At 42.5% G+C, this 23,288-nt stretch overlaps 1 protein-coding gene across 1 annotated transcript in view; it reads right to left on the bottom strand.

Annotated features, from left to right (window-relative positions):
- The window catches only part of Negr1 (neuronal growth regulator 1), a 671,783-nt gene that overhangs the window by 268,631 nt on the left and 379,864 nt on the right, over positions 1-23,288 (bottom strand). The window contains exon 3 of the mRNA XM_057793773.1: positions 2,857-2,982. Coding sequence (XP_057649756.1) covers positions 2,857-2,982 — 126 coding nt within the window. The remainder of the gene's footprint in view (positions 1-2,856; positions 2,983-23,288) is intronic.

Below are 23,288 nucleotides of genomic sequence, written 5' to 3'. Positions count from 1 at the left end.
GGGGTGCCTGGGGCATGATCATACCAATACACAGCTATTGATCAGGGGAGATCCAGAGGAAGCCACCATCCTGAGACCTGAGAGGAACCATTCAATCAATCACAAATGAGACACTGGGAATTATTAAAAAAAAAAAAAACAACAACTAGTAAACAGAACAATACAAGTACATTGCATGTGTACAGAACTCAGCCATGGCTTCTGCAGAGAGTCCTGGAGCTGGTCATGGCTGGCGGCTGTTTCAGCCCATTTTACACAGCAAAGCAGAACTGCACAGATAATGCAGGACATTGATGTTTTCCAGGTAAAAAAAAATAAATGGATAAGTGAAATCCACTTTTTGCTTTCAAGTATAAATATATAAGATAATAGGATTATCAAGCATGCTTCCTGAAGCAGTATTGGAATATAGAACCCTTAACCCATTATTATTCTAAATTTATGAAAATATTCTCAGAGTCCGGCTATTCATAGATAATTATTAATGTTTATGCTAATTTTACTCATTTTCTTGGTGTGCCAGGATCGGAAAAATGAATCTGAGCTGTTTAATTTATAAACCCAATCTGTCTTCTTTTCAGTTTGTGATGCTATCTGCAGTCTTTATTCTAATAACTTCAGTAACTGGCATTCTTGTTATTTAATTAAACTAAAATATATCTAAGGATGTATGAAAAGGCAAATGTGCACAGCAAGCAAGCACAGCGAAATGGGAGCGTTAAGTCCAAAATATTAATCTAAAATTATATGTAGATAGAAATTGTGTACTTCATTCTTACAAAACCCATAGTGCCATCAGATTTTATCCATGGAGAGATATCTGTACATTTGAATATCACCCTATAGTTTTCAAGACACATTTATGTCTCTTATTTCTCTCGTCTCATCATATCTAGATGCTAAGCTAGAAAAAGAATGTTAGGTCCTGTGAGACAGGAGGAAAATACAGATATTACTGCACACTGTAACATATTAATGTTCTGACATCTTCTTTGCAATCTTCCTTTCTTATTTTAAAATGTATTTACTTTTTAATTTTATGGGCAGTGGTGTTTTACCTGCAGGTAAGTCTGTGTGAGGGTATTAGTTCTTGGCATTACAAACAGTTGTTAGCTGCCTTGGGGGTGTTGGGATTTGAACCTGGGTCATCTATAAGAGCAGTCCGCGCCCTTAGCCAATGAGCCGTCCCGCTAGCCAGCCCTGGTACTGTTACATCTTGCTCTTAGAAAATGCAAAGGGAATGGAGTTGAGGCTTTCATAATGAAAACAATGGCAACACACTCAATAGCCGGCTGGTTCTAACTGTTTGAGAATGCATATGCTTCAAGGTATCGCATACCTGATAAATATACATGACTCTTGTCAATGTAAACAATAACTAGAGATCATTGTTATACAGTTTTGGAAAGTAGGAAACACTTGAGGACAGTGGAGAGCCAGTCAACGACTGGCTGAATGCAAGCGTAAGCATTTCGGGTTAGAAAGCGGTGCATTCGACGCCGGGTCTCAGTTTATGTGCCCACTTCCGGCCTATAAAGAGCCTGCCATGTGATCAACGTTCACATGTCCATTCTGTGGCTTCTGTCAAGGGAGGTGTTGTCAGTCAACGATACACTCGAACTCCAGCACTGTTACAGGAGCTTAATGCACATGGCAAAAGTGTGTGAAGCCGGCATACTGATTTTTATCTCCCATTAACAGCAATTCTTAGCACCCGGTGTGGGTGATTCTCATTAGACCCTCTGCACAAACGAGGCAACTGGAAGACACTTAAGGAATGAGCGATGTTAAATAAAGCATTAGCAGATGAAGTAGATGTTCCAAGTGTGCTCTTTTCTACGCCTACATACAATGTTCCTTTCTGGTTTTATTAAGAGCAGTCTCATTGTTCGTGCCAGCTTTGTGGAAGTTTTTTTTTCTTCCCAAAATAAAAGGAAAACAAGTGAAGTAAAATTGTATTAATCTAAAAATGTGCTGTGTTCCTAGACAATAAAATAATATTGTCACTTTCAAGAAATTCTCAAAGTTTCAGGTGAAAACTTCTTTCTTTTTTTTTTTTATTTATTTGGGGTGGGGCTGTATGCACAGGTGTGTGTACACACTGAACCCAAAGGCAGACTTTTAGTGCCTGCTCTATCACTGGCTTTCTCCTCCCCAGAAACAGGGTCTTTTGGTAAAGCTAGAGCCAGGCCCTTGCGAGCCTGGGGCTTCTCTATTACTCCAGACTCACGCTTTGGCATTCCAAATGCAGACACAGGCCTATTTGCATGAGGATTGACTGTCACCAACTTGCTAAAATTGACTTCAGGTCTTCTGGATGATGTGCACAATGTAGTCATATAAGCCACAAGTACCTAGGAACATCCCACAGACCTCATGTCACCAGTTACGAGATCTCTGTGTATTAATCACTTCCATATGAGGACTTTTGGATCCCTTCATCAAGTAAAGATAATTCTAACTCCTAAACCCTTGATTCTGCACAGCAGCTTGGAATCAGGCCTAGCAACTCACAGTCTGTATAATTCCACTCTCTCCTGATTACCTCAGCCGTGCCTGCCGGCTATCAACATGTGATGCTGCAGAATAAGTCCCGCACACGTTTAAGTGAACAGGGTTTTTTCCTGTACTAATAATTCCATTCGAGCCCTTTCTATTGATTTGTGACTACCCAGAATGTTACAATGAAAACAACGTTGCCTAGGAATCAAGAGGCCTTATTATGACGACTTGGGCAGTTCATTCCTTCAGTTTCCTTGAGCCACGCTAACTGTAGGCGCCATCTCATGAAGGAAGAGGGAAATGAAAGGGGTTCACTCACTCTCTGAGCTGCCGATGCTGCAGGCTGACACTCACCTGATGGGGAGATATGCCTCCAGGAAATGGCAGGCTCTGGCTTCCCAGTGGCCAAACAAGTGAGGGTGACATTGGTCCCTTCATTGATGGTCATGTCATTTGAGATGTCATATATTTTCGGAGGAACTGGAAGACAAACAAACACACAGAGGTGAGATTCAGTATCTGTAAGGCATTGTTGGAATACCCTTGAGTATTCACTAAATTTGTTCTATGGATGACTTGTGCTGAGTGATTTAGAATATGGACCCATCTCCCTAGTGTATCTAGAATCATTACCGTCATGAGGGCTCTGCTTTGAAAACAGTTAATAACAGACCCACTGTGCCAGCTTGCTAACTTCTGAGCTGCATGGAGCAGTGTGGGGAGGAAATGGAGGGTTGGCTTAGGGACACAGAGGTGCATGCAGCTTCTGCTTTGTTCTGAAGATCGTGGGGCTGGACATCCTTGGAGCCAGTGTTCTAGGGAACAAAGGTCGTTTAGTAAGTACTCATATTGGTAATAATAAGATGAACTCCCTGGAGTAACTCATGGCAGGGTTTGCCTGCCTGTCATGCCCTTATACATGGGGTCTTCACAAGAGTGATGGGGAAGCATACTGGGAGCTTTCTGATACATTAGACTTAAGAAACTTTTATCCCAGAATTTCTTCATGAAGTATAATTTGTTAAATGAAAAGAAAATTTAACTAAACCATTAATCAAAAAATAAAAGAATCTTTTAGGATTAAATTGTCCTAGTCTGACAAGCCAGTTGGTCTGATTTAAGACTCTACAGTATAGATCTGTGGTCTGAGATGGTGCCTAGTCTTGCAGAACAAGCACTGTGAACTGTCTTAGCCTCAGAGTCTTCATTGAGATGCAGAGACAAAAATTGGACCAATAGTCCATGGCCACGGTGGGAGTACCTGGGTCAGCACAGGTTCAGAGGTAAGAAAGGAACCTGGCATCAACATCATGATCTAACTGAACGGTGTGAAGCCCACATGTGACATTGGGGTTTAGTTTCAGAAATATTCTCCAACATCACCATCCTGGCAGTGATGTCATCACTCTGGCAATGATGTCATTGCTCCGACAATGTCGTCATTATCACTTTGGCAATAATGTCATTGATCTGACAATGTTGTCATAACTTAGACAATGCATTTTCACTTTGACAATGATGACATCTCTTTAATAATGTACACAGCTGTGATGTAGCAACTTAGCTCATGCTTGACTTTAAATAATTGCGGTATTTTGATGACGCCAGGGAAATCTAAGTAAAAGAGAAAGGTCACCATGATGTATTAGAAAACTGTCCCTTCCTGAAGCGTCATTTGAATTATCCCATTCTGGTCTGTATTTTTCATCAGTTATTTAAAAGTCCAGGAGCTAAACATTGCAATTTTATAACTTACCCATATTTTTTATATTATCTTTGATTATTTTGTAGAGAACCAGAGCTTGACCACAAGAAAATCAAGCTGCAATATTTGTAATCATAAGGCATTGGTTCAAGTGACTGAGGAAGAACATGGCTGCTGAGCATATACTGTGTGAGCATGTCCAAATGACACATTTTAAATACATTATCATCAGGATCTTTACTTAGCTTTTCTAAGGCAAATAACAACAATAACAACAGTTCTAAACTGAATTTTATTTTCAGTTAAACTGGAATGAACATAGAGAACTCAATGTTCTAGTAAGAGGAGAGACAGTAGAGTTACTAAAAATGAAGCTATAACACCAAAAACACATCATTTGGGGTTCTAGAGGTGATTCAGCTCTAAAGACCTTTCTGTATGAACAGGAGAACCTGAGCTCGCATCTCCAGCACCCATGCAGAACGTCAGGCATGGTGGCACATGTCTCTAAATGCCACTGCTGGGGAACAGGAGATGTGGGGTTCCCTGGGGTTTGCTGCTTACTGCAGCTGAATTGTAAGCTTCAGTTACTGTGGAGAGGGAGGGATGAGGGCACCGGAAATGAACTGTTGGATCTCTCTCTCCACACACACACAAAATAGATATATACATACACACATATATATTTACATATACATATACACACAAACAAGCACACACACACACACACACACACACACACACACACATATATAGGGCATAAAATGCCAATGTCCACTACAGAAAAATGCAAGACAGTACTTACACAGAGTTTTAATAAACTATGGATAATGTGCTAACTGATTCAGCGTCGGGCCAGGGTAAGTATATTTAATAAAAGCCCTGCTACCCTGTAGCAATCATTCAGTCTCGTCCACTACAGTGTCCTCTTTCCGTCAGTGCCATCTGAGCCTATATCACCTGCAGCTCTGGTGTTCATCAGCCCACTGAGTTCATGCCAAGCATTAGTCTTTGACTAACTGGGAAGCAGCCCAGTCTCCTAGTCACACACTTTGACTGAACATTTCACAGCTAGGTGTCAGTGCTGAGAGGAGGCGCGAACCCACGGAGTCACCTGTCATTTCAGAGATGGCGATCGCCTCCCAATATGTGCTACAGAGAAGGCATGTCTGGAACACGGGTACTAAGAAGAAAAGAATTCTCTGGCTGAGTTCTTTCCCAGGATGTGTCTAACACCAATAGCAGGTGCCTTGTGGAAATACTGGTGACCCCCATTTGTGCTGTTGCTGGTGGAGGTGAAAACAAGTGAGTATTGTCACTGAATATTCAAAACCATTGCACATTCAGCTTCCAAGTCTTCTGGTTTCTACCAAAGACTGTGGAGAGAATCAGTCTAGACCTACAGAAGATGCAGGAAGTTAGAAAGATAATCACCACCTCTAAGACATTTAAAGGAGAGAGCAGATAAGGACGTTACTGAGAAACTGGCTTTCCACATTGACTTCCACATCTTTGCCAGTGCTGCTTTACAAGTTATGTTATACAAGTGAGTTGTATAACCATTCATGTAGCTCAAGCTCAGCCTGTAAGGGAGGAAAGCGTCCAATTCCTTTGCCAGACAGCTAAGGGGAATGTGAAGGAGGGGTCAAATGGATGAAAGTCATAGTGGTCAGCTTTCTGAGAAAAATAAGGTGGGTGCCAAGAAGGGTTCAGGAGCTTCACAAGATGCACCAGCTAAGGAGGAGGAAGGGAAAGTAGCTAAGGCTCTACCCATGATCAGAACAGGGAAAGATAACACAACCCTCTGAAGCTCAGCTGTGAGAGGTGATTCCTCCAGCAGCTTGTGTGTCTCAGTGACGGAGGCCGCATGTGGGAGGAATCTTGAATATTCAAAATATTTGTGAGGCTCATAGTGAGCCCAGTATTCTAAGTGCTTACATACTGCCACAGAAAAAGACAAATAAAAGACACTTAATATTCTGTATACACCTTCTTTTTGTTAGAATTTTACTTAATTTTTATGTTTTGTGCTTATTTAAAGTATTAATAATTCTCTGGGAATTTTACAGCACATGTTCGCATCCTATATACCTAGTTTATCTTAACTCAGGTTCTTTCCTACAGATGTATTCAGTCAATGAATGATTTCAAAAACATTAGCTACATACCTATAGGTTTTAAGGAGTTTCTTAGATTGCTATGCACATTGTTTCTGGATTTACAATTTGGAGCACAGAAATAATTTATTTTTTTCAATATTTATTCTTCTAAATGTGACCCATTAAAGCATGACAGGCAAGAAGCATGTGGGGGTGTGCACCAATTACTGAGCAATGTGGAGATCCATGGGCAATTCTTCTTCCTCCGTTTAAAACTGAACTCAGGTCACCAGGCTGAGGCAAGTATTCTTATACATCTCTTGGGTCCAAGGTTAAGTATGTTCAAACTCACATCCATTTACAGTAACATAACCTGTCTTGTCCCTATGTTGTGTGTGGTCCTGGAACTCAGTTGCTCATTTGCACCCCTTCTTCAACCGTTCTTTGGCCTTCAAGACAGGAGATGAGTCATGTTTAGAGGCCTCTCTGGATTTAGATTCTCTAAAGGTAATTTACTTCCTGTTGTAGATTTCACTTTACCAAAACAAATGAGTCCGTCTGACCTGATGCCACCGAGTCATCTGTCAGTGTTCTCAGCAGGGCATTTGGTTGGCATGGAAGAGTTCCCAGCATGCACATTCAAACTGGGAGGTCACACGCGCCACACAGAGACTTAGTATTAACTCACTATTTGTATTGAATTCGTGAATAGATGTTTTAATTTTTCTTTCTTTCTTTCTTTCTTTTTTTTTTCCGAGACAGGGTTTCTCTGTAGTTTTTGGTTCCTGTCCTGGAACTAGCTCTTGTAGACCAGGCTGGCCTCGAACTCACAGAGATCCGCCTGCCTCTGCCTCCCGAGTGCTGGGATTAAAGGCGTGCGCCACCACCACCCAGCTCTGAGAGGACTCTCTGAGTCATTGACATGATAGATGTTGCTGAGTGTGTGCTCCCGACTCCATGTTTCCACCTCTCTCAGATTTGCACAGTGAAGTCATAACTCCATAGCTGATGGGGAGAGGAGGCACTTCGGGAGTAACGTGGTCATGAGTGTGATGAGGGCCACTATAAAAGAGACCCTGCCAGTTTACACCCTTGTCCTCTAAAAAGATGCCACATATAGGGAAGGGGTCCTTTCTACCACGCGTGTTAGCATCTTTGGCCTTCTGAGCCTCCAGAGAAGTAAGAAATAAATTTCTGCCACTTACAAGTGACTCTATGCTCTCTGTACCACTGGTATTCATTTTATTTATTTATTTATTTATTTATTTATTTATTTATTTATTTATTTTCATCTCCCTTTAGCAGAGCAGAAGTCAAGGCCTAGAGTAGACCCCTCTTTATTCATCTGTAACCAGAAAAGCTCTGGCATCTATGAGATGAATATCTGTGTTTTTCACATAGTAAGCTAAAATTTCTTCAACTTTTCTATGAAAATTCTCCATGAAACTCTTGGCAGAAGTTTCCAGTCTGCCAACAGCTCCCAAAATACCAATACAGAGGCTTATATTAATTATAAATGCTCAGTCAATAGCTCAGGCTTAATTCTAACTAAGTCCTACTACTTAAACTAACCCATTTCTATTCATCTACATTCTACAGGTAGCTCATGGTTTTACCTGTCCTCCAGCATATCCTACTCCTCCTCTGATTCTGTCCTCAACATCCCAACATTCTGTCTCAGACTATTTCTCCCAATCTTTTCCTGCTCAATTATTGGACAATCAGCTTTCTATTAGCAATAAAATCAATACATATTTACAGTGAACAGAAAGATTGCTACACAGAAGAAACCTCTGGTCATCATGAGAAAGACACAATATAATTTTGAGAACGTGCTGAGGAGGCCAGTATCTTCTTATCTTGTGGATGAGCCGAGCACAAGGTCCCCTTTCAACTCATTCATTCACATGGTTTCTCCTGCTCAATGCCTGTCAAATCTTTGTCTCTCAACGTCTGAGATGTAACTGGACAATAATCATACATATTTACTTTAGCTAAATGGGATGTTGAATTTTAGGTAGTGTTATCACTAGACACAGTGATTTTTGTTTATTTGGTTTGTTTTTGAAGCTGTGCAATGGTAGACTAAGAAAACAGGCTTTGGGCGATGGCGGCGTGGGTCGAGTGTCAGCTGTGTGAGCATGAGAACAAGAGTTTGATTCCTGGCACTCATATGAAAAGGGTGTGGCGGGTGCTTCTATTCTCAGAGCTGGGGCAGAGATTGAAAGACCCCAGGGGCTTTCTGCCCAGCCAGCTTATGGAATCAGCGAGGTCCAGATCCAAGACAGATACTTGTCTCAAAAACTCACAAAAAAGTTGGTTAGTGACAGAAGAAGACCCTGACACTGACCTGTGCCCCCACAGGTCCAGAGCACATGCATGCCTCCATGCAGAAACATAGCTAACAACTTCCTTGTGTATTCTCTGCGCAGTGTAGCGGCTGTTAGTTCAGAAACTGTATTTCTGAAGCTTTTCCAAGCCTCTTGAGTCAACAAGCTAGACAGAACCATATATCTCGGGAGAAATGAATTTTTCTTTTCACTCTTATATCTGGCAACGGCTGGCAGTATCAAAAGAACATTCCTCCTTCCACGGGGTTGGCACCTCCCTTTCCTCTTGGCCAGTCCCCAGAAGGTGCGAGCCCATCTCCGCTTCACAGTCAACCTTCTGGAAAGGTGTTGTTCTCAAACAGAGAGAAAAAATTGCTTCATGACTTCTTTTCAAAATGTGCTTGCGGGTGCTTGATGGCTTCATGGCCCACATCTAAGCAGCAAAACCACTCTCCCAGCTGACAGACTGCAACTGACTTTATAGTTTATGGCATTTCAGAGATGTGTGTGGCTTCTCTTCTCATCCCATCACTCAAAGATGGTGAAAAGAAAAAAAAAAAACACCAGAGCATAAGTTATAGATGTAAGTGTGCCAGATTCATGAATTGCCTACTGATGGCATATGCCAGAGCGACTTAGGAGGTAAAGAACATGTTTGAGAGAAATGCGTCTACCTCCTCCAGCTTCAACTTTGAATCATGTTGCAAACTTTAATATTTTCCTCATCTGAAAGTATGCTCAACTATTTCTCAACCTACCATGTTCCTCAGGACACAGGCTATTAAACAAGACAAAACAGCAATCACAAGAGCACCCAGATGGCCACCCTTACACTCACCAGTGGATATTTCCCTGGTACCTGCGGCATCAGAAATGGAGTCTCAAAAGGTCTATCTCTGTGGCGTTAGAAATTCATATCATTGTAATTGTAATATTAAGCCACAACACCTACAAAGAGGTGCCAGCACAATGTTTTGGGACTATAAAATTACACACTGATTTTTTCTGAAGGTGAGAATAGGCAAGGATGCTGATATTTGACCACATTTTCAAACAGAAGAAAAAGTGAGGAGGATGTGCTGATTAAAACTGTATTGTCTTATATCCAGGTAGTGAAGGGGTAGAATGCAGTGAGCTTTTCCCAAACCTGAGTGGGAGGAGGAGCAAACAGAAAGATCTGAGAACATGGGTATGTGGTCTAGGTAATGAGAGTTGGAGGCAATCAGATGGCTCCTCCTTAACATCTGTCCTATGGTTGGACACTCGTTTCTCTATGATTCCTGCCATTGTTCCTTGTGTTCACGGTCTAGATGGGAGGGAGCTTAGGTGTTTGCAATTTGTTTTTGTTTGTTTTTTTGTTTTGTTTTTCGAGACAGGGTTTCTCTGTAGATTTGGAGCCTGTTCTGGAACTAGCTCTTCTAGATCAGGTTGGCCTCAAACACACAGATTCACCTGCTTCTGTCTCCAGAGTGTTTGCCACCAACACCTGCCTGACTCTGCAATTTGTTTTTAAATGGTAAGATTAACAAGGTACATGAGGAAGGGCAGCCACCTGGAGATCCTGGGCAGTTTTTCCCATTAGGTTATTCCTTCCTGAGCAGTCAGTAACAGGTCCTCTGAAGCAGTACAGAAGGTGTGGGTGAGGGTGGGAGGGGGTGGGCTCCATGCACATGGAGTGGTGGATAAACCCGGCATGAACATCACTTTATCTTCCTTTCTTGCCCTTGTCTCTTGCCAGTTTAACGTGGGTGCAGATAAACTCTGGGATAAGAACACGAAGGAGCTTTAAATTTTAAGACACATTTCTTCACTGAAAATGTTCTTGGGCTACAGCTCTTCAAGGGCAAATTGAAACAAAAGAGGCTTAGGAGAAGGTTGAGTATACATGGAAGCTAAACATGATCAAAGAATTTGAATAGTCCTTTGGCCTTCAGAAGATTAGAAGCCGCTAAGTAACAGTTTTCGTGTTTTTATTGAGAGGCAGACTCCGTACTTGCTTTAAAACACTCAAGAAGTAAAATGAAACATTGCTGCCTTAGAGTTTTCATATTTGGGTGGGTATAGGAATGTTATTTTTGTTTCACTTGGGTTTTAGCATCAATAGCGGCTGGCTCCTCCAGGGAATGTTTGCCCACTGCAGTTCAGACCCCTTGTGCACCTCAGGGCGGCATCAGCATTAGTAGCATCTTGAATGTTCAGACATAAATACAGGATTGGAATTACTGCAGAAGCAGCAACAGGAAGGCCATGACACACTGGGCAAAGCTGGTGTCACAGGCTCAGGGAATAGCCTGTGAGTCTGAGTTGCCACTGAGACTGCTCGGGAACCAACCCCATGTCTCCAAACCTGCTGAGATGGTAATATTTTATTAAGAATTGATAATGAGTATTTTCCTGGCAACCATTTGGCAAAGTATTTTAAGAACTTTAGAAAAACTGTCTGGGTAGCTATGATGTGTCCCTTTCCAGGAATTTAGATCAAGAAAAGAAGGTGCCTGTTTTTAGTATGGTCATTCTTCCCATAAACCTGCTTACCAGTTTTGGAGCAGAGCCATAAAGTGCCCTCTGCATCAGCTGAGAGGACTTCTTGCCTCCTCCCTAGTACTTGGAGTGAACCATTTTCCTGAACCAGAGAAAACAGCACATCTGTGTCGAACTAGAACCCAGATGCCTGCTATGCAAACATTTCCCATAGCAGAAAGCTTGCTCCAGGCTTTTTAGAACCCAAGGGCCTGAATGCACCCTTGGAGCTGTGGGGTACTTATACACCACCTGCCTTGATTCATGAAGAATGTCCACTCTGCTTCACTGGGTTCAATGTGCACTCCTCACACGCCCAGGGCTCGGTAGCTGCTTTATTTTTACGTTTTTTTTTCCCCAGACTTTATGTCTAAAAGCTGCTGTGGTGTTCTTTTGCTTGCAAAGCAAAGGTGCCATTTCAGCACCATTAGACAAATAATGTCTTCTTTGAAGTACACTCGTTCCTTTGTTCTTTGTAAATAATATTTATTATCCTAATTATGAAGATGATACCCATTTGCTGAAATTAGTGGGTGAAAAAACATGTTAAGAATAAGAAGGAAAATATCATAGATTGTAGCATCTGAGATGCACTTTGGTTGTTAAAACAAAGTAGTGTTGCGCCGTCATGTGACTGACTATCACACCACCATTAGGGGTGATCATTATTAGCAGCTTAATGTATTTTATGTGGGTACTTTCAGGTATCCATTTTTACATAGATCCTCAATATTTCCATGGGGTCCACAAAGCTCACTGGGAATGAAGCTTTGGGTGAAAATAAATAATGCCTCCTCTGACTGTGTAGTTTTGAAAGTGAGCTGGAATGGTATTGGGTGGAAATTGAAAATGTTTGCCTTGGCTCTCTGCCTTTCTTTTTGTTGGCAAGTGCCTGACAGAGGGTGCCTACCGCAAAGGTGAAGGGCTGGTAGCTGGTGTAGCTTGTGCCACTGAACAGAGTTCTCAGCGCCCAAGATCCTACTCCTCCTATGCACTCACAGGCCATGGATTCCTAGAGTCCCTCCCATAAGGATGGGCTCCATCCATCCCCACTCTGCTTGCTCTGAATTTGGTTTGCTACTGATGATTCCAAAAGAAGAGCTGGAAGCTGAATGACTTCCAAAGTGGGTTATAAAGTAATGGGATTTGTCTCCTGTCCTGGTCTCCAAGAACACTCATTCTTGGAGGCTTGGAAGACTGTGTAGTTCGTCTGATCACCCTGGAGCTACCGAGCTAGAGACAGCACATGGAGATGCCACATGTGAAAGCCACATGGTGAAATGCTGAGACATCAGGGGTTTAGCCATGATGGTTTACAGCTTATTGAGGTTGGAATTAGCCAGTTCAGCCTGGTGAGGCTGTAGATGGGGCATCCAAAGAGCTCACACTGTAGTTTTGCTTGCAAGACAAACTGTCCTTGCTCTTTGTATGCATTCAACTTTGGAATGGTTTTCAGATTAACACAACTTGGAAGGTTTATGCTGCTTGACTTCATGGCATAGGAAACTACCTCAGAAAAGTGTTGTCTGTGAATATAGGCTGTAGAGAAGAGACTCCAGAAATAGATGCTCAGAGGTGGCTTGGTCAGAGCTGATCACTCACACTGGGAATAAAAGTACTTCTAGTGAAGTGGGGGTGCACAGAAGTTGGTGGTGCAGAGTTCATCTTCAGACTAAGCTGTAGCTCCCCAGTGAAGGATGCTACACCACAGAACAGCAACCACTCATGATTTCCATCTGAAGAATGAAATCTAACTAGGTCCTCCTGCTTATTTTTTTTCTTTATTGTTAACCAAACACAACCTCCATCACGTGGACCTTTGTTAAGAATTGTCTCCATCAGATTGGCCTACAGACATGTCTGTGTTAAGGTAAGTAGGAGGACCCAGTCCACTCTGGGTGGTACCATTTTTAGGCACCCAGTGCTAGACTACATAAGCAAGCTGGCTAAGCATGAGTGTGTTAATAAGGTAGAGAGATGGCCAGAAAAGACTGTTCCTCCTTGAATTTTGCTTCATTTAAGCTCCTGCATAAGATTCTGCCCTGGCGTCTCTTGGGGATAGGTTGTGACATGGAAATACCAGCCTAATAACCCCTTTCCTCCTAAGTTGCTTTCGATCAGTCACAGCAGTTGAGAGCAAACTAGAACCCTCAGTACTCTTCCGACTTGAAACTTTGTGCCCTACAAACCCCATGGCAGTATCTGCGGGATTAGCTTGACATCAACTCAAACTGCACCTTCAGTGGCTACGAGAACCTTGCTCTAACAGAAGACCCTTGACCTTCACACCCAAGACTATTCCTTATTGCAAAATCTTCCCATTCTCTGAGAAAAAACAGCACCTATAGAGTTATGTGTAGAAAGGGTTCATCGTGTGCTCTGTGCCCCGTATGGTCTAGACGCAGCTGGGAAATCATTGCTTCCTGTCTCTCTTAAATTCATAGACCCGTTCAACAGCTTTCACCCTGGAAGACCCAAGAACCCATTTCCACATCACAATCTCCTGACTGCAACCCTTGCACTATACACTGGTGTGTGGCTCACCTGTCAGGGAGTGTGTGCCTCGACCCCAGGCGTGACTAGAGCATCGCCTAAGGGAGTGTTAGGGAACAGAATTTATTCAGAAACACGAGTGATAAAACCATGGTTCCAGTTAATTTTCTGCTTCCAAAAACAAACATTCCTATACCATTTTCATGATCTTTATTATCTCCTTTTCACAAAGATAATGAGTTGTGTTTTTTTCTTATGTTACAACCAAGCGTTATCAGGCAACCATATGCCCACAGATAGCAGTGCTGATGGCTATACGCACAGATCCTCTATGAAATTGGGTTAAAAGGTAATTTTCCATGCTACTGGCCTCCAGGTCATTAGCCACAGTGGCCTAAGTGCGTTCTCTTTTAATTCAATATCAAAGAAATTGCTTTTCTGGCATTAACTGTATTATATTCAAAATTATATAAATTATTGAAATACTATGCCTCTGCCAAGATATAAGACAGTTCACATGGGAAAGAGAAGCTGAGTTCTAAATTACTCATTGGGGAAAAGTCAGTCTCCTGACAGAAATTGTTTTATACCGGGGCTAGCTTCTGGGACTTGCTTTAGGGATGAGCCACACAGCTGAGAGCTTCTGGAACTAATGATTTTGTTAGCCTTAAACAGGAACTTGTGTGTTTGAATGCTTGGTTTTCCTGTGTGAGACAGCATGACACAGAGTGTCTTGTGCCTCAGCGCTCTTTTAGGAGCATTTTCATTGGTCATCTGATCTCTGATGCAATCACTATAAGTCATGGTTCAATGCAGTCAGGGATTTGTCCAGAAATACTGAAATTTGGTGATGTTGCTTTTGTATTTTGACTGAAATATAATTCAGTTATATACATATGCCTATATAATTAATACTTACATTACCTGTATTATACTTAACACAGGCTTAACATATGTATAGTTCTGTGGACACGTGTGTGTATTGGTGACACAGTTGAACATTTACTATATACTTATTATATTGAAGTTGGTCTTTGTGCTTCTGTCTGATAAGAGAAGTATAGTATAGGAGATTCATAAATCATAAACAGTGTAACCTCGAAAGGGCTCTCTCCTTTATACTTGTAACACATTCATCTGAGCTGAAAATTTTCATTTATCCCTTGGTATGCACTGGGGATTGCTCTAGATGTTAGTGATTTCAAATTTAATAACAGAAAGTTGCTGTTTTCTGGCAGGATACAGACTGTGGGAGGAAACAAACACAGAAATAGATTAAAATATAATTATAGCAAGCTTTGTGAGAGAAAGGCATGTGACCTATCTTCCTCTTAATGAAAATGCATCCAGACCATATACAGATGGAGGCAAAGTGATAGCGGAGACACAGGGGGCCATTTTTGGAATAAGATACTGAAACCATCTAAATGTAGGCGCACACATAGGTGGAGACACCTCACTGCTGGGAGACGTCAGACAACTCAGTGACCTCTAAGATATACTTATGACCTGACACACTTAAACTTAATTCCTTTTCTATTATGCTACTATAGAATTATATTCCTTTCTAAAAAGAATAAGTTTCTTCTCTTTCTGCCTGTCTGTAGAGAGCAGATGAACACAGAAACCACTGAATGTTGATTCCCCAGTACTTAGTAGGGACACACTTTGCATACAGTAAGCATCATCATTTCTAAATGATTCTATTTGAGGATTTGGTTCTCAACGCGATGCTAAAATATAATTTCCCCTTCGATTCACTACATTCTGAAACACAAAAGGTTTTAACAAAATTTCCCTTCTGAATTAAAAGTGCACCATGTGTGAGGACTCCCCAGGGCAGCAGGATGCTTCTTGAGTTCTCTACATTCCAATGTCATGGGTGCCCAGCAACAGGCTCCACAGCTACCACCCTAGTGAGAAGCTCAGGAGGCAGGAACCACATAAATTTAGGGTTGAGGGTGAGGACAGGAGAATGTCAAGGACTATGCCAACACAATCTAATTTACCTTTTTATGGGTTACTACTTAGAGGATAAATGGGATGCTGTGAACACAGAGTGTATGTGATACCAGGGACATTGAGCAGCAGTTCCTGATTGTCTGATAGAGGCCACGCAGCAAATGGAGTCATTTCTGACTTTTTAATATCGGCAGCACTGGCAGTGAGTGTTTCTGGGAGCTGAAAAGATCTTAGAGACATTCCAGAGCAACTGTGGGTGGTCTCTTCCTCCACTCAACTATAACCAGTGCACGGGTGTATGGGAAACAGATTGACAGGACTACCCTAGGGGTTTGGGTTCACCATAACCTGTTTTGTAATGAGAGGCCATCACCAATGGTAAAATTTTCAGAGACAAAGAGACGCAGGACACCTATGAAGGAAGTGGGGGTACTGACAGGAAGCAATGCTCAAGGGTGACAAAGGCATGGTTTGTTCTGTGCTGACCTGGTGGACATAATGGAGGTAGATAATGAGGCATCCTGAATCAGAAACGACATTCTGGAAAGAGAGAATATTTACAGGGGATGCAAGCTCCTTGTGAGTTTCAGACATAATGGAAGATTGTGTAAGGAGAGAAGGGATGGCTAGATGCATCCAGGGACACTGATCTTGGAGATTTTCCATTGTCAGGTCCTGGATCCTGCTTCACTCTCTGGATGTGTAAAGGAAGAAGAAAACTGGAATAAAATGTCACCAGCACATTACAAGGCCAGAGAGATGAAGGGACTAAGAGTGTGAGATGGGAGGGCAAGTGATGAGCGACAGGGACATAATTCATCGCAGGCTGGCAGAGTGGTGGGTGAGGAAGAAGAAAGAGGAAGAGGGAGGGAGGGAGGGAGGGAGGGAGGGAGGGAGGGAGGGAGGGAGGGAGGGAGGGAAGGACGGGGAGGCAGAATGAAGAGCTGAAGCCCTTCACACGCTTCTGGATTTCCTGGTAGGTCCTGTCCCCTGCCATATTCCTACACACTGACATAGCCTTGCATTTCTTCACCAACCACACATGAATGCAGCTGACACCTCATCAGGAATCTAATGCTTTGATTTTTAGTAATTTTGTGACTCACATTTTAAGCATAGCCATCACTAGACATGAAAATGACATTATATTAAACTTAATATATATGTAATATACAAAAATTTTTATTAAAGACAAGAGTTGTAAACACTCAACAGTTGGGGGCTAGGGAGATAGTCCAGAGGCTACGAGCAATGGGTACTCTTGTAAAGGACCAAGGTTCAGTTCACAGCCCCCACATGGTGGCTCACAACCATCTGCAACTCCATTTCTAGAGGTTCTGATGCCCTGTTCTGACCTCCCTGGGCAGCAGGCATGTATATACACACATGTGGGCAATACACACACACAGTTAAATAAGGTAAAAAGAAGTTTTGGAAAACTGTCACAGGCACACTCCTGACACTGTTACATCTTACTTTGCTGCTCTCAGTGTCCTCCACACGTGTGAGAACTACCCGGTGGGAATCACTCCACCACTTCCCTCTTCTCCGTCCTACATCAGTGATGCCATGGTGATAGCTGTGGAATCGGGAGTGAATTAGCATATGCTACACTTCATGACATTTGTTGAACTGCTTCTTAAATATTGATCAACAGCCTCAGGACCTTTACCTATCCATATGCAAAGGCTTCACCTACCATGGAGGTTGTTTATGGGATAAATATTCAAATGTCTTATAGCTAGAATATTCTATAGTGCTTCATCTCTTTCTTTCGGGTACTGAGGTGATAAAATGGAATCAAAGATACACAGTTGCCCTCAAATAGCTCTGGGCTTAGCTAAGAGGGATGAGGATGCTAACACCTGTATAGCCAAGTATTAAAGCCCAAGATGATAGGAAAGTGTCAGAAACAGAGATGAAGGCAGGAACAGCAAGACTTTATGGGTAAGAAGAACAGGTGGGGTGCATGATGGTACAGACTTGGAACAGGATTCAAAACTTAGACTCGACTTAGAACGATGGATTAAGTTTCCAAGTATGGGAGTTATGTGACCACATCTGGGATGAAGAAGAAGGGTCACATTAGCTGTGGAGGAACGTGGATGGAAACAGGGAAATAAGGATGGGAACATCTTGGGGACAAGATGGAAAGAAGAGCAGAGGAATCACAGAGGACTCTGAGGCAAGCATGACTAAAACAGACAAGTGCAGATACAGGCATTATACGTGGTGATTTACTGTGTTCTGTGAGAGGTTAAAACTCAACCACCCCACAGAAGTTCCTGCTTGATGCCTAGACTGGAAATAACATCTTAAAATTGAATTAACAGATTAATCAGCCAATTAGTTAATTAATTGCTTGTAGTGACATTTCAATTGTATTTTAATAAATGAAGACCGCCTGAAGATCTGAGAGTAAACCAGTTCCACTGGTCAGCCTTACAGGCCAGGTTATGGTAACACACACCTTTAATCCCAATAACCACCCTGGTTTCCATAGAAATCAGGTGGTGCATATCTTTAATCCCAGTGGTGCACACCTTTAATCCCAGGTCTAGAGACATAAAATAGGAGGAGACAGCTCTCAGACACAGTCTCATTCTGAGATTCCTGGAGGCAGGATCGCCATTTTTGGATTGAGGTAGAGGTAAGAGCTAGTGGCTGACTGCTTTGCTTTTCAGATCTTCAGGTTGGACCCCAATTTCTGACCCTGAGTTTTTATTAATTGTGTTTAAGTTGTTGTGTGTGCCCATGTGAGTGTGCCATGGCACAGGTACTGAGGCCAGATGACAATTTTCAGGATTTGATTCTCTCCTTTAACAAGTGGCTCCTGGGATGGAATGAGGTCGGTGGGTTAGCCACAAACACTCTTATCTGATAAGTCGTATCACAGGCTCACAAATGACAGTTGATATACATCCGTGTAGGAAATTGTTTTCTGCCCTTTGAAACGCCACTGGCCACTGTCCTTCTCATTCATCTTTAACATGAATCTCTTACGTTGTGTTTATGCCTAAGTAAGTTAGGATTCATTGTATAGCTCACACTGTATGGATCCAGATTGACGTGTTAGCATAAACATGGAGATGTGTTTCTCCTCTGATGAGCAACACACAAGGCCTTCCGATCCCGCTTCTCCAGACGCCAAGCCCACACACTTTCTGCTCATCCCTCTTTTCCTCCCCTCTTGCCTCTGAATCATTTTGAGTCTCCAGGGGTGGGCGACAGGCAGTCCGCCTTGCAAGCATCTTGCAGAAACAGCACTGACTGCAGTTGCTTCCAGTCAGTTGCTCACTGTTGTGAGGAAAACAGTAAGCAGAAGACAGCAGTCCCTAGTCGGTGGGATCTGCTACGTCTGACAGGGAGGGCTTTGCATAGGGAGCTGGCAGGACTACTCTGTGAGGGTTCTCTCTGCCATCACCATCAGGCTGGGGGCACGCACAGTTCAGGAGGGCCTTTGGGAAGAGTGTCTTTTGCTTGCTACTGACTGATATTTTATTTTTAAAAGGATTAAATAAATTGTGGGGAAAGCAAAACCTTCTGTAGTAGATTTAGAAATATAGTCTGTTCCCTTTGGGGTAAGTGTTCAAGATCACTCCCTCTCTTGGTGCACAACTAGACAAATAGATTTTGTTCTTCAAAATTCTTTGTAGTTTCTCCAGTCCCAGATTCAATCAAGGGGTTTTGAGCAGAAGTGTTTTGTGATTCCCTGTGCTAATTGCCATGAATTGTGGCATGTGAGCTTGGAAACCACAGACTGAGAAGAGCAGAAAGCCAATGTAGAAGGCGGTCAGTCTGGACAGCAGGCAGGCTGCCTGCAAAGAGCACTTGTTTTGAATACTCGATGAGTGAGAAATATGTGTTGGAAATGTTGAAAGAACTAGCTTATTATATATATATAAAACAATTCATGTGAAAAGGAGTCAGAATTCAAAATTTACGGCAACATTTTTATCTTATTATCCTCTTCTCCAAAGTATAATGAGGAGCATACTGCCAATTCGTAATGTGATATTAAATAGGTAAAAAAGACTGTACATGAAAAGCAATTTCATTTGAGAATGCAGAAAAGTTATTTTTCTGACAGAAGTCAGCAACTGACTCCAGCGAGGTACATAAGCATCGAGTCTAAGTAAGATACCTCACGTCAAGGGTGAGAAGAGTCTTTAACAAGTCATTAACTTAATGCTTTATAGAAATCGATCACAGGAGAACTGTAAACATATGATCATGTCAATCCACAGAGGGAAGCATTAAATAAGAAAAAATACTGTCACTTGTAGTGAAATGGAAGATTGGCGGTAAAAAGACCTTATCTTGTGATAAAGAGATATAAACTGCATAGTGCCTGTCCCCTGGGATTGTGGTGGTGGAGAGACGTCATTAGAAGCAAGGCCAGCCACACTCATTGCTCATCCAAAGTTTCTAACCAATCAAAACTCAAAAGCAAGTCAGAAACTTAAGAGTCGGAAGTTGAGCAGATCAGCAACTCAGTGCATAATGTAATTTCAACAGAAACCTCAAGCCATCGCCAGGAGAATTCACTTAGATTAGGATGTTAATTCTTCACAAAGTAAATCTATGTGTTTGATCTCATTATGATAAAAATGAATTTATTAACAGAATCAAACAAGAATAATTAATACTGTAAGAAGAAAGAAAAGCTGAGACTGCCCTAAGGAAGAAAGTACAGAGAAGAATTTAGTCTGTGATATCCTGAAGACTAACATAAAATCTCAGGCAGGGAGGCGAGCAGAGAAAAATGTAGAGCTCAATAAAAATCAATAAAAAAAAAATCTCAGGTCTGGGGCTGGAGAGATGGCTGTTAAGAGCCCTTGCTGTTCTTGCAGAGGACCTGAGTTCAGATCCCACTAACAAACTGGGGAGCTCACAATAGCTGTAACTACAGGAGATTTGAAACTCACTTCTATCCTCCATGGCACCCGTATTCATGTTCACAGTCAACAGAAAATCTATGGGAGTAGGATTTGCAACAAAAAACTTGAATAGAAAATTATTCAAAATACTGTTAAGAAAGTCTTTGCTATTAAAACACTTAAATAATTAAAAATTATCTTGAAATCTATAATATTTCTACAACTTTAAATATCAGATCATATGGGATAAAGGACATCAGAAGATAAAAAAGAAAACCATACAATTGAAAGCAACCTAAATCTTCAAATAACTGAAATCAGGAACTGAAACCAAGGCTCAGGGGTGACATTTCAGTTTCGCTCTCAGTGTTTGCCGACAGACAGCCTTGCTGCCCCACAGAGGCTCCGTCATCCCTTTTAAATCAGCTGCAATGTAGCAGCCTCCCCAGGTGAGTCCTTGCTGAGGTCCGATGACTAAGACCACAGCAGCAGGTCTCGGTGTGGACAGGATCCCCTGAGATGTCCTTAAAATTCCCAGTGGAGATGTCTGCCATAGACAAATGCAGTTGTATGCACATCCCCGCAAAGCTCTCTAGATGATCGCACTGTGTACCCGCACAGCAGAGCCTTGCTTCAGTACAACCATTTGTCACCTCAGGATGGGAAGACACTCTGTAAGATGTGTGTAGAGAACACCGGCAATGTGTGAGCACCACAGACCTACAGACACAGGGCTTCAACTCTCAGCTGTTGAAGGGAGGAGCCGCTTGTTGGTTCCAGGACGCCCGGCCAGCTTAGACCCGAAATAAACACATAGCAACTTTATTAATTAAATCACTGCTTGGCCCATTAGCTGTAGCTTCTTATTGGCTACCTCTTACATATTAATTTAACCCATCTCCATTAATCTATGCATTACCAAGAGGTCGTGGCCAACCAGCAAAATTTCAGCACGTCTATCTCTGGCAGCTCCATGGCATCTCTCTAACTTTGCCTTCCTCTTCCCATGCTATAGGAGGAAACCAATAAAAGCAACACATAGACAGAAGGACCTCCCACAACACTGTGTCATCAGATATGGTCAGCATACCACGGATGGGGCCACTGTTGACATAGCAGCTATTGCATTATAAACCACATGCTCATAAAAACAACGTCCACAAATAGTGAACGAAACCAGAGGATGGAACACATACACAGGGTGGCTTCCTCTCTTGGAGTCGTCAGGTATGACGAAGCACCGAGCACTGCTCTGTAGCTGCAGCTTCCTCTAGCGGGCAGGCCAGGAGGTCTGGTTCCTCACCATGTGTGCCCAGAGGCCATTTTCCAGCCACCACATACAGCTTTTTAAGTGATGACTGTGTTTCTCTGTTCTCACAGCAGGAGGCAGCACAGAGCCTCCTCTGCATGAGCCTGGACAGTCACACCACTATGGGAGGTGGGTAGAAAGAGGGGACACTCTTCAGTGTACTGCAGATGTGATCCATGAGGTGTTTGGGCTTTGAAGTCTTTCAGGTGCAGACAAAGTTATTTTTTAAACAGCATCAGAAATGCATTTCACTCCAGTGTGCATTCATGATGGTCTAATATCAGAAAACAGCATGGTATCAGAAGCCGAAGGGTCAAACCATGTGCATGCATGATAGACTATGAAGGCTAGATTGCTCTGCGATGGCAAACGCAATGCCACGTAGATAATATGAATGGGGGGAGTCGTCAAAGTGAATTCAAGAACGACAACCTCTCAACAATTTTCCCCAACAGCATGCCAGCAAATATCTATGGGAACAAAGTTGCCAAATAATGGAACAGGTCCAATGGCTTGCTCTGTCACTGTCCGCCTTAAAGACTTGGGAACTGTGCCCGTAAAGAGAGGCATCAGGAAGAAGCCAAGAAATTCAACAACTAAAAAGCAAGAGGAGAGTTTGTTCTGAAAGAGTTCAGACGGAACTTTTGCTTGGAGTGTCAGGAAGGTGCAAGCTGGGATCGCGGAGATGCAGTTGTGGGGTTTTTGCTTTTACCACAGACACTTACAAAACTGCCTGTTATTAAATACTTGTCCAGTGGTAAAGAAAGGATCTGTGCCATCAAGGAAAAGAGGAAATAGTTTCAGAGAAATTCCCACAATTTCCAGCCACAAACCTCACAAACTGATTTCATGTTGTAAAGGAGGGATTATCAAAGCCATTCTAAGACAGGAAGAGTGTGAAACCAGACCGATCCTGTGCAGCATGGTCAGGCCACACCCAGACTGCTTCCCACAGATGTGCTTGGTATAACATGCATGTAACCTCTCCTGGGATCCCATTTCCATCCGACAAGGTTCCCAGGGAACATGTACTGCTGACCCAGAACGAGGTTCCTTGAAATCTTATTACATCACTTTGATATAGGGAAACCAGGGCCCCTTTTCAGGGTTCCCTTCTTTAGGTTCATGACTAAAAGAATTTAAGAACAGAAATAAAAACACAAAGCCTATTTTTTCAGAATTTGAAAAGAAAAACCCCAGAGCAAGCAAACAGTATGCCTCAGCCACTTCCCACAGGAGGAGAAGGCAGGCAGAGGGAAAAGCTAATTCACTGAAGCAGGCATGGGGGTCAGAGGCAGGTGGAAAAGCAGCCACACTTTGAGGTGGGAGGGAGGCTTCAGAGCAGCAAGTCTCAACCCCAGCATCGTGACCCCTTTGGGGTCGAAGGACCCTTTCACAGGGTTGCATATAAGATATTTGCACCATGACTCATTGCAGAGGCACAATTATAGTTAGAAAGTAGTAACAAAGATAATTTTATAGTTGGAG

This window comes from Chionomys nivalis, chromosome 18 (assembly GCF_950005125.1).
Source record: "Chionomys nivalis chromosome 18, mChiNiv1.1, whole genome shotgun sequence".
NCBI classification, from domain to species: Eukaryota; Metazoa; Chordata; class Mammalia; order Rodentia; family Cricetidae; genus Chionomys; species Chionomys nivalis.
The sequence above is the reverse complement of the archived record's forward strand: the minus strand, read 5'-3'. Positions and strand labels throughout refer to the sequence as shown.